This window comes from Dipteris shenzhenensis, chromosome 9 (genome assembly GCF_047967505.1).
Source record: "Dipteris shenzhenensis isolate YYH24624 ecotype China chromosome 9, Dip_SZ_1.0, whole genome shotgun sequence".
Lineage (NCBI taxonomy): Eukaryota > Viridiplantae > Streptophyta > Polypodiopsida > Gleicheniales > Dipteridaceae > Dipteris > Dipteris shenzhenensis.
Genome location: NC_141604.1, coordinates 51,118,306 through 51,130,662, shown reverse-complemented (window position 1 = coordinate 51,130,662; position 12,357 = coordinate 51,118,306). Strand labels below are relative to the sequence as shown.

At 43.5% G+C, this 12,357-nt stretch overlaps 1 protein-coding gene across 3 annotated transcripts; it reads left to right on the top strand.

Moving 5' to 3' along the window:
- Positions 1 to 938: 938 nt before the first annotated feature.
- On the top strand, positions 939 to 4,463 carry LOC147898800 (pentatricopeptide repeat-containing protein At1g11290, chloroplastic-like). 3 transcript variants are annotated; one of them, XM_087378944.1, is made up of 2 exons: positions 939 to 1,457; positions 1,591 to 4,463. In XM_087378944.1, exons 1-2 carry the CDS (start codon positions 1,131 to 1,133, stop codon positions 3,973 to 3,975), a joined length of 2,712 nt encoding a protein of 903 aa, XP_087235070.1. In that variant the 5' UTR covers positions 939 to 1,130; the 3' UTR covers positions 3,976 to 4,463. The 3 variants fall into 3 exon arrangements, with proteins under 3 accessions (XP_087235070.1, XP_087235072.1, XP_087235071.1); XM_087378946.1 differs by having other exon boundaries at positions 1,337 to 1,457; positions 1,565 to 4,463; XM_087378945.1 differs by having other exon boundaries at positions 1,342 to 1,457; positions 1,551 to 4,463.
- The last annotated feature ends 7,894 nt before the right edge of the window (positions 4,464 to 12,357 follow it).

Genomic DNA, 12,357 nt, shown 5'->3' with positions numbered 1-12,357 from the left:
TATCTTACATGTTTACACAGTGACCGTCTCAGGAACTAGAGAGCGTGGTCAACTTGTGTAAGATTCTTTTGTTGATTTAAATAGGCTGACATATTTGTGCATGCTATTTTACAATTCTGGCTTTCGAGGAGAGCTTAGAATGATTTCTATCAGTTTGAAAAGTATAAGATTGAGCATCTACATGAGCTGGTGAAGAGCTATGAACCCGACTTTGTTGTCACCCATGACTTGTTGATGTGTATATCATGGCTGGTGACGATGACAATCTTGTATACCCTCGTTATGAGCTCTTGTGAGTGTAGTCTTATTCATATATTCAATTCCCAAAAGGTGCAAATCTTTGGACTTCACCAAGGCAATAATAAAACACTACCCTTGACACTTGCAAGGAGGATCGGGTCCTAATGGACTTTGCGCTGTGTCTCATGTTCTTTTTTTAAAATTAGGAAAATATAATTAAATGGTTGGATCCAAGTTCCATTTTAAGGTACTAGTTATGTGCTCCATAACAAAAATGGAACTTTGAAGAATAGCGAGTGAGCAATGAATCAATTAATAAAGACATACCATGTGTGTCTCTCAGGGTTAAGTAGAGGCTATCCATGGATGCGAAAATCGTCCTTAAATTTTCTTTTGGACGGAGCCTCATAAGTCGAAGCCAGTGCTTTTGTGCATACATGCACCCTTGTTAACAGTACGGTTGTTGGAGCCTTAATCTCCACCATGCCTGCTTGCCCCCCATTTAATACCCATCCGACATGTGTGCCGCCAGTCAATACACGCCTGTTGTCGACACTAGTTCCTCTTCAACACTTTCCATATGACTACCGACCTGTGGTTAGGAAGGAAGTGTGAGAGTTTGCCGTGGTTAGGAAGGAGAGTCAGAGTTACCTCCCCGTAGGTGTGGTTGAATGCTTTGAAAAAAGAAGAAGGTGAAAACAGAGCGTATGGTGGGTTGTGACGGAATTTGCTGGAGGAGGGAGAGATGGCGTCAAAGAGCCCACGGGATCGGGAGAAGGTTTTGGACAAACCGAACGCGACATCATTGAAAGGCGGCACGGAACTGTTTGGAGGAGAAGTGATTACATTACCGTAAAGCAAGACGGCTCCTTTCTTTACGCCACGGAACCATGGATTGTCGTGCTCCTGCCTTCCCCTGTCCTTTGTTCCTCCGCCCAGTTTCCCCCCCACACTGCCCTTGCGGCCTCCTTACAACACGGCATAGGCTTTCCCCTTCGACACAAATTATGTCGATAAATCGCGATACGCCCTTCGCTATCGAGGAACTCGAGCTGCTTGGGAAACAGCCCACTTGGAATGATCCTATTGTGACGATGTTCCAGCACCAGGATGGTCTTCGATTCTGTATAGACGAGGCAAGTCCTGAAGCACTTTCTGAAGATAAAGCGGAGAATCCGATAAAGAGGACTCTTCCAGAACCGTGGAGGATTGAGAAGGTAAGAGATAATGGAATGTGTACGCTGCTTGTGATGTTTTGTCATCCTCATTAGCCTCCTTTTTCATAATTCTGAAAATATATCTTGGCCAAGGTGGTCTTGCCAAGGAGCCTGAATAGGGGGGTGTGACCAGGGGACGTTGGAGCATCTGGATGATCTTTACCGTCAGGGTACGCCGGCTGAGCCTGAGACCTATGCACCTCTCTTACGAGGTTGCGGAACTGAGGGAGCTATTTCGACAGGCAAGCTGGTGCATGATCACATTATCAAAAGTGGGCACCAAGGAGACCTCTTCTTGGGAAACTTGCTCATCCAGATGTACGGAAAATGTGGGGCATTGAGGGATGCTCGTTCTGTGTTTGACCAGATGCACCAGCGAAATGTGTTTTCATGGAATCTCATGATTGCAGCATATACCAATCGGGGTCATGGCAAGACAGCTCTCATACTTTTTCGTCAAATGTGGGAGACAGGTCAGAAACCAAATAAAGTAACTTTTATTAGTGTCCTCAGCGCATGTACCGATGAGACAGCTTTGAGAGAAGGTAGGTTTATCCATTCATGCGTTGTTGATACTGGGTTTGAGTCAGATATAATCGTTTGCACCGCTCTTGTAAATCTGTACGGCAGGTGCAAGAGCCTGGGTGATGCAGAGAGGGTATTCAATACTATGCAGGAACGGGATGTGGTTTCATGGAATGCAATGATTGGAATACATGTCCAGAAGAGGCATGATAATTATGCTCTTCAACTTTGTCAGCAGATGCAAAAGGAAGGGATGTTGCCAGACCAGGTCACCTTTCTCATTGCTTTGGATGCATGTGCTGGCTTAACTGCTCTCGCTGAAGGTAGATTGTTCCATGCCTACATTATGGATGCAGGATTTGATTCATATGTTGTTGTTGGTAATTCAATTGTAAATATGTATAGCAAATGTGGGAGCCTGGTGGATGCTCAAATGGCGTTTGACAGGATGAACACACGCACCCTAGTTTCTTGGAATGCCATGATTGCAGCTTATACCCAACATGGATATTGTAAGGAGGCCTTTGAGCTCTACCATCAGATGGCCAGAGAAGGCATTGTACCAGACGAGTTCACTTTCAGCACCATCCTTTGCGCATGCTCCAGTGTGGCAGCTTTAGTTGATGGTAGAAGAGTCCATACTAAGATTATAGATAGAGGATTTCTTTCAGATAATGTGGTTGTGACTGCCCTTATTGACATGTATAACAAATGTGGATGCTTGGACAATGCAAGGACAGTGTTTGCCTCAATGTATTTACGAAATGAATATTCATGGACTGCCATGATTGGAGCTTGTACACAGCATGGGCATGGCGAGGAGGCTCTCCAACTGTTTCGACAGATGCAATTACATGGTATGAAACCAGATGAGATTACTTTTGCCAGTGCTCTTGGAGCATGCGCAAACCTGTCAGCACTAAAAGAGGGGAAGGCGATACATGAGAGTCTACGGAGTGGTGGATTTGAGTCAGATATTGTTGTGGGAGCTGCCCTCGTCAATATGTATGGCAAGTGTGGTAGCTTGCAGGATGCACAGACTGTATTTGACAAGATGCTGCAGCGGGATGTGGTATCATGGAATGCCTTGGTGACAGCATATGCCCAGCATGGCCTTGCTAAGAAGGCCTTCGAAGTCCTTTTAAAAATGCAGACAGAAGGTGTGAAGTCGAATGAGATCACCTTTGTAAGTATTCTTTCAGCATGTAGCCATGCAGGCCTTTTGGATAAGGGTTGCCACTATTTTGAGCGCATGCAAGATCTTCATGGCATCACACCAACTGTGGAGCACTATGGGTGCATGATTGACCTTTATGGAAGAGCTGGACGGCTGAAAGAGGCAGAGGATGTTATAAAACAAATTCCATTCCATCCTGATGCCTTGGTGTGGGAGACCTTGCTTAGTGCCTGCAGGATTTACGGTGATGTGGAGCGAGGTAAACGTGCAGCAGAACAGGTCATTCAGCTAGATGCACAAAATGATTCGCCATATATACTGCTTTCAAATATCTATGCCGCAGAAGGCAGGTGGGATGATGTGGCAAAAGTGAGAAAAGCAATGTCAGACATGGGTGTGAAAAAGAAACCAGGGTTTAGCTCTATTGAAGTAAATAACAGAGTTCACAAATTTGTTGTACGAGATGGGTTGCATCCACAAACAGAAGAGATCTATAGTGAGTTAGAGAGGCTGAGTAGTGAGATGAAAGAAGCAGGTTATGTACCTGATACTAAATTAGTGCTGCATGATGTGGAGGAAGAACTAAAGGAACACTTGCTTTGGTACCACAGTGAGAAATTGGCTGTTACTTTCGGACTCATTAGTACAACTCCAGGAACCCCTCTCCGTGTCATCAAGAACCTTCGTGTGTGCCGTGACTGCCATTCTGCCTTCAAGGTGATCTCTAAGATTGTTGGACGTGAAATCTTTTTGAGGGATGCTAATCGATTTCATCAGTTCTTGCATGGTTTGTGTTCATGCGGAGATTACTGGTGACTGAATCCTAAACTGCCAAGATATCACCTTACCAATATCACCTTACCAATAAGCACAGCTAAGCTCACGGTAGACGGTGAGTGTAAGTGTCTGTTATGAAAGTCATCTTGCCTTCAGCACAGCGACGTTGGAGTTCTCTTGGAGACATTGGTTACTACTCTGAGAGACTAAAATGAAAGCGTTTAGTCTTCACAAGCAGTTGTAGCTTGAATGCAAAGATTTTGGACTGATTTTTGATTGGCCTTCTCCTTTAGTGCTAGCCTTTGTCATGGCTGAGTCTGCCCATCACCTCCGGAGTGCCGACAGAAACTCAGTACGAAGACTTGTACTGAGGGGATGAGAGAGCCAGTTCTTGTCAACAACTCATTGGTCTTACAGAGTGGCATAGATGGAAATGCATGCAGAGTTTGTTCCACTTACAGGTCGTGAGCACTGCTATTAACTTACCAAAGACCTTGCAGTCTCGCCCTACCGGACAGTGAACACCAATTGAGTGGTTTACCTAACATTGCCATTTCCATTTATTGTTTTCATCTCCATTGCTACCTGCTCTTCAGTAATCACACTGTCGATTCCGTAAGTAATGTTGTCTTGAATGCTGGAATTGAATAATACTGGCTCTTGGCTTACCATGCCCATCTGCTTCCTCAAACCACTTCAACTGTAGGGACTTGATATCATTTCCATCCAAAAGTAGGTGTCCTGTATTTGGATCGTAAAACCTCTCTAGTAGGGATATGAGTGTAGATTTTCCACAGCCACTCAAGAGGGCAATGCTTTAAGTGTGGTGAGAAATGGACTCTTGAGCATAGGGAGATATGCAAAATCCGGAATGCTAAGATAGACAAACTTTAGCATGATCATTGAGATCTTTGATGATGATGTGGAGTTGGTGGATGCTTCCGAGAGCCTTGATGTGACTGATGAGGAGATAGATGGAGCACATGAGTTGGGACAAACTCCAAGTGCTGGAGTCGAGAGTGGTTCTGAGTTTGCCTTTGATGTAGGTGGTACGACTCAACTTGTAGGGTCACACAAAAGGTTCAACCCAACAAGCTTATTCCATGTCTAATGCCTAGAATCTCTTGACATACAAAGGGTTAAGCCCAACAAGGTTAGTTTTCCATGTCACATGTAAGGAGTGGCTAGTTTTCCTTGGATCTAGGCGGGACTAAGTCATCTCGGAGGCTACACCCATGACACACAAAGGGTTCAGCCCGGCTAGGTTAATAACGCCATACTCTTTTGTTCAGCATTGTGCTGCTATGCCATTCCATGCTTAAAATGATGCTGATTAAAATGCCCTTGTAATTAAGAAAGAGTAATATTGGGATGTTGAGTAGATACTTTATTCAATATGTTTAGATGCATTGATTGGTGTAAGGAATGCCAAGACACTCGGATTGAAAGGTGATATCAAGGGTAGGATTGCTCATATGCTTGTGGACAACGGGAGGGCACATAGTTTCATCAACACCAAGACTTTGTAAAAGGTGGGGCTTGTTGCCACAGAGATAGATCATAGGTTGAGATTTGACATTGCTAATGGACAACATATGATTAGTAGACTATGTTGCCAAGATGCGAGGATCCGCAGGCTCTCTCATGATTATGATTTTGCAAGTGATCTCTTTGCATTGGACATGGGTCTTATTGAAATTGTTTTGGGATGTGATTGGATCAAATCCTTGAGGTAGTTTAGCATTGACTTGAATGCCATGACTCTCCGCTTTGCGAGGATCCGGCTCTCTCATGATTATGATTTTGCAAGTGATCTATTTGCATTGGACATGGGTCTTATTGAAATTGTTTTGGGATGTGATTGGATCACATCCTTGAGGTAGTTTAGCATTGACTTGAATGCCATGACTCTCGGCTTTGCACATAAGGGAAAAACAATGGTATTGCAAGGTTTGATAGCCCGGAAAATAAACATCATTTCAACAAGGCAGTTGGACCAAGAGCTCAAGATAGAAAGTGCCATTTATGCATTGAATCTGTCAATGACTCATAGTAGCTATTGATGTGTTGTACAATGGAGCACATGAGACATTGGGATGTCTAACCAATGTCTTTAAAACACTAGAGCTAGGAGTGCCTTTGTAGTGCAAATCAATGAATATTACTTTCAAGAAACACGTTATTGATTAAGATTAAAATCGACATTGATAATCTGTAGCTGCAAGACGCTCTTAGTGCAAAAGAAATCTAGTTAGCATGCCAATGGAATTGATTGTTAGCATTCCAATTAACATAGTACACATCTTTGTAATGTACATGTATGAGCATCCACTATTCTTCTTAAGTCCCTTCAAACCTCTTGCAATGGTTTAGGGCTCATATATAGGAAATATATACATACTCTTACTATGGTACCTATACTCTTTATGTGAACACCTATACTATCTATGTAATACACTCTGCTATTATGTTTTGTCTTCATGAAGAATTTCAAAAAACAAGGGTTTTGCCCACTTGGATTAGCATAGTGTGAGGAGGAGATGGAGGACATTAGGGGAGAATTGGGGTCTCAAAAGGGCCTCATAAGGAATGGATTAATCTAAGACCAAGTGAACCCACTATGGTAACCCATGGGCTAAGGGTCCCCTAGCATTTACTCACATGGGTACCTTTATTTTGAAATTGATCAACCTTGGCCTTTGGATGGAGGTAAATGGTGGATGGATCAAAGGCCTAGGATGCTCAAATTGGTGGGAGGCACCTTTGGTGGGCTCCAAACTAGCAAAGGTTGACAAACTAGAGGTGTAATAAAGAGAGAGAGGTTGTCATTTGTTGTGGACCATTAGATCTTGGATAGATGTAATGGTGGAGATCAAAGGATCAAACGAAGGGCCTAGATTTAGGCGGATTTTGAAGGGTGGAGACGGAGGCACTTGAGATCAATAAGAGAGATTCAGACGCAAAACGGACGGTGCAGATTTGAGCGCCTTTTGCTTGCATGTCCACCCTTGGATCTCCTTGAGATCAATGGCCCAAAATCCAGCGCCTTTTCCTTGCATCTCCACCCTTGGATCTATTTGCAGATGGATGATTTAAAATGGAGCCCCTTTCTCTTTTGATCTCATCCAGTAGATCCTTGCCATTTTCAAGGGCTTAGATTTGATCCCTCTAGCCTTTGACGGTATCCATTGGATCTAAAATGGCTTGGAGGGTTCTACCACAAATTTGAATGTATCCCTTGGATTGTAGATGAGATCAATGGCTGGGAGTGATCTAAACCATGGGAGAGAGGTCTCCCCACCGATAAATGCTCAACATGTCCTTTTGTACACCTCAATGTACCATTGCCCCACATACAGGAGCATTCTCATTAGTACACCTCAAATCCCTCTCTAATCTCTTGAAATTAGGAAACACTGATTGGAGGCCCTTTTGAGATCCCAAACCTCCCCTAACGACCGCGTGAAGAAGACAGTGGAAGCTTGAGGGGCGGAGATGAGTTGGAGTTGGAGATGGAGAGGCTTGTGGAAGGAGGATAGAGAGAGTTGTAGATGGAGGTGAAGTGAGTAGTGGGAGTGGGTGAGGGAGAAGTGGGAGGGAGGAAAGGAAGTGCAGTCATGACAGAGAAAGGAGGGGAGCTGCAAAAGGTGGTGGAAGGAGATGTAAAAGAAGCTGTAGAAGAAGCGAGGGGCATTGTATTTGGTGGCTGCGTGGAGAGGGAGGGGGATTTCAAAATCAAAATTGGAATCACCGTTTTGGCTTTGTCCTGTGCACGATATATTGGAGGGGAGGGGGAGGGGGGGGGGGGGGGGCGTTGCTAATTTCATGGAGCCGCGGTCTATCTATGGGGACGACGATGCCTTCCCAACAGTGCCCCTATCACCGTTAGGCGGTGTATGGGGACGGCCTCTAAATTGTATCAATCCTTGCCTACTTCGTGGCATAGCTTCCGCAGTACATTAATGACTAACAAAAGTTTGACATGCGAACAAGCTGTCGACGCCTTGTATCAAGAGGAAATGATGCGCGTTGATCTTGGTTTGCAGTCTTCCGCTACTACTGACCATGCCTGTCGCCCTTGTTTCCCTTGCTCCTTCCCAACACTCCTGGATCCGGACCAAGAACTTATTTCACAAGCGCCCGTTCGATCTTCTACAGCTCACATAACTTTCCGTCAGAAAGCTAAGTGCAGGTACTGTCAAATCCAGGGTCATTTAGACTCACGAGTGCAAATGTCGATGCAAATTGGCTGATCTAGCGAGGCAACTTAAAGAGCTTAAATATGGTTCTCCTGATTTTTCCTCCGACAACCCCGCATGCATCACGTTCGCATCACCCTGACCTCCAGCATTTGCTCTTCATTTGGTTGATAATCTCATCTTTGACTCTGGTGCTAACCAGCACATGATAGTACCATCGTGACTAGTTCGTGTTTTTCAAGGCATGTCCTTCTCTGCGGACTGTTCATATGGCGAACAATTCGGAGCTTCCCGTTGGCGACACTCAATTTCATCTCCCCACAGGAGACCTCTTCCGCCTTTCTGGTGTTCTCTACGTTCCTGCTCTCTAGAGGGATCTCATCTCTATTGCCCATCTTATAGATATGGGCATGATCATTGGATTCCACTCTCATGAATGCATTATCCGCCATGAACATGATCCGGCCATTCTTGCTCATGGTGTGCGTCGTCATTCTCTTTATTTTCTCTTTGATCCAGTTTAGATTAAGGACACAACTACCCACGTCAATTTTCCTACCTTGAAGCATGCTCGTGTGCATGGTTTGGTTCGTGGCTTACACCTTAATTCACATCCACGTCTTGCCAACACATGTGAGCTCTGTATCTTTGGCAAGCATAGTCGATGTTCTTTCTCTGGTCATGCTCCCCATGCTTCTGATGTGCTTACTCTCACCCACACTGACATTTGTGGTTCCATGCCTGCTCTCTCCAAGGGTGGTAATCGCTATTATATTCCTTTCATCGATGATGCTAGCCGTTGATGCTAGATAGAGGTTAACTTTCTCAAACATAAGTCTCAAGCTTTCCAATCTTTCAGGCTTATAAGCACATGGCTGAGCTTCAAACTGGTCACAAACTCAAGGTTTTGCGCTCTGACAATGGTGGTGAATATCAGGTGAATACCTTAGTGTTGAATCTCAAGAATATTATCGGTGTGAAGGCATTCTTCGTGAATTAACAATGCCTTATACTCCCCAGCTTAATGGTGTCATTGAACGCAAAAATCGTACTAGAAATATTGTTGCCCACACCATGCTTGCCCTCAGTCATCTGGATTCTAGCTTTTGGGCAAAGGCTATTCATACTACATTTTTCATCCAGAATCGTCTCCCCACTACTACCGTGGACTCTTGTACTCCCTATCAACGCTGGATTGGTGGCCGCATTCCCGATGTCTCTTTCTTTTGCGTCTTTGGTTTCATGCCTATGCCAAAGTTTGAATATCTCATTGCTCTAAGATTGATCTGCGTAGCACCAAATCCATTCTTGTCGGCTACCTTTCTGATCGCATTGGGCATAAACTTTGGGATCGTGGTGCTCATCGTATGCTTCTTAATACTGATGTTATTTTCTCTGAAACTGTCTTTTTGAGTACTTCTTGTCCCTCTAGTTGATTTTCTTGATGATGATCAACTTATTAAGCGTCTTCTTCCCTCCATTGATTCCTCTTCTGATCTTCGCCTTGTTCTCCTTGAACCCGAGCCTCTTCCCGTCAATCCTCCTCAACATCCACCATCCACTGCTCCCTCCTCTCCTACTTTGACTCCTCCTCACCCTTCATCACCTCATGGCCCTTTGTCACCTCTTGGTCCTTCCTCCTTTACTTGCTTCCCCTAGGGTCAACATTTGCTTGGATGTAGCCAATTGCAGAATTATTTTTGGGGCCATTTTGGGGCGGCAATGCGATGCACTTCTGGGTGAATATTTGAATTTTGCGCAGACCCGCACTCTTGCCAAAAAAATTTCCCACGTCGTGAACGCGCATTGGCGTAATAATGAAACACAATCTTATCATGGTCAATAGCGCAAAGCTCGACACATGCATTTACTCATGAGCACAGAGATTGTTGCTCTACTACATCACACAGCCTTTGCCTTGCCATGTTCGCTTACGCAGCTTCGCCATCTGTCACTGTGCAACACAATCTTTTGCTCCGCTGACCACCGTGCTGGTTCGAGCACAACCACGTTGGCCTGACAATAGCACAAAACTTTTGCCTTGCCACCTGTCATTATGCAGCTTCGCCATCTATCACTGCGCAACACAATCTTTTGCTACCCTGACCATCATGCTAGTTCAAGCTATGATGTTGGCATGGAGAGACCACCACGTTGGCATGAAGACCACCGTGGCATGTCAATCTCTAACGGGACCTCTCAAGGTCCATATCTGCAACCACTGCACTAGATGTTGGAGCTATTTTAGTTCTAAACCAAGAAAAATAGTGTTATTTTACAGATATTTTAGTCGTATTACTCCTTGTGCAACAATTTCTCAACCACTACACATGTTCTTGGAGCTATTTTAGTTCCAAACTAAGAAAAATGTATACATTTACAATTTAGTATAGTTTCCTCGTAACCACCGCACTGGTTATTGGAGTTGTCATAGTTCTAAAGCACTGCACTGGTTATTGAAACCATTTTCACTACAGTAAGAACAGTTTTTTCAACAATTTCTTGTGCAAGGATCCCTATGGTTGTAGTAAAATGTAAACAAGGGCAGAAATATGCCATTTGTTCTTCATTAGAGCCACTTTCACTACTAAAGTAATAGCCAACAATAGTTTTGGCGATAATGGTACTACATTGAAATTGAAACAAAAGAAATTACATTAAGAAATTACATCCGATAGTTTCCGTGATAATAGTATTACATCGAAATTGAAACAAAATAAATTACATCCGAAGCAAACATTTAACAAAACAGATTACATACAAAGATGCTAGCAATTTATTTTTGTGACACTTCTTTAAGCACTTGTCAACACCACCACTGTGGTAGGACTAGGTATCACTTTCCAGCTTTTGGCACCAGTCCTGCCACAGGGCAAGCATGGTGTGGGCAACATTATTTCCAGTATGAATTTTGTGTTCAGTGACACCATTAAGCTGGGGAGTATAAGGCATTGCTAATTCATGAAGAATGCCTTCACATCGATAATATTCTTGAGATTTAGCACTAAGGTATTCACCCAGTATTCACCACCATTGTCAGAGCGCAAAACCTTGAGTTTGTGACCAGTTTGAAGCTCAGCATGTGCTTATAAGCCTGAAAGATTGGAAAGCTTGAGACTTACGTTTAAGAAAGTTAACCTCTGTCTAGGGGTGGCCAACACAAAAGAAAAATTTAGGGCAACCAACCTGGAAAATATCGTCGATCGATTTGAATTCCAGTGGTACAAGGAAACCGAGGTCCTAAGATTCATGCAACAAAATGAAGCAACTATTGAGATGGGATGAGGGCCCAAGGATGAGACAAAACTTAGAATATTCCCAATAGCTTTAACCAAGAACCCTTCATAGCTTATATCCAAATAAGAATTCACATCTTCACCTAAAAATAATCATCTAATTGATAGTGTAACGAAGACCGTAGCCAAATCAAGGCTTTATAATCTTAAGATCATGTAAGTAATTCCTTTATTTTAATCATCCATGTAATCCTCTTACATAAGACATTATAGTTACAAATACAACTCTTGAGACAGTAGCTTTCTCAAAGTTTGGGTAGGAGACAATGACAAAAAGCCACCTCTTTTCTTATCAATGAAAACCAAAAAAGAAATGAAACCAAAAACCCTTCTTTTATTCCAATCTAAAAAAGACAAATCAATGCATTAGCTTAGAAGATTTCTCAAAGCTCTCTTATTTTGCAGGTCTATGCAAAGCAAGAAGATGATGTTGATGAGCTAGAGCTTCAATCGAGCTTCTTCCTAACTCACACAATACTTGCTTCTCACAATCAGCCCCATCAATTCCAAATCTTGGATAATGGCGCTATTTGGTAGTCCCTAGACTGCGCATGGCGCATTCTAGAGTAGTAGAGTTGTGATTTTTGGAGTAGGTTTCATGGAATTGCTTCAGGTGGCTAGAGCACTGATTTCCAAGTACTTGGGAAACATGGCTTGCGTTTCCCTTTCAGCTTCTTGATTGTTCTCCTTCCTTTCATCATAGCTACTAGTCCCGAGATCGTTGCAGGTATTGCCCCTCTCTTTGTTTCACTAATCTCAATCCAATCCCAATGAAATGGAACTCGTGTATACTAGTTTGTTTCAATTGGTCTAAACGTTAAACATCCTAATTAGATGAAGCTCACGCTGATCACTGGCAAGGCTCCATATTTGAAACTAGTGTTGTCCAGGCAAGGACCTTTAACTCTTTCGGCACTAAAGTAGAG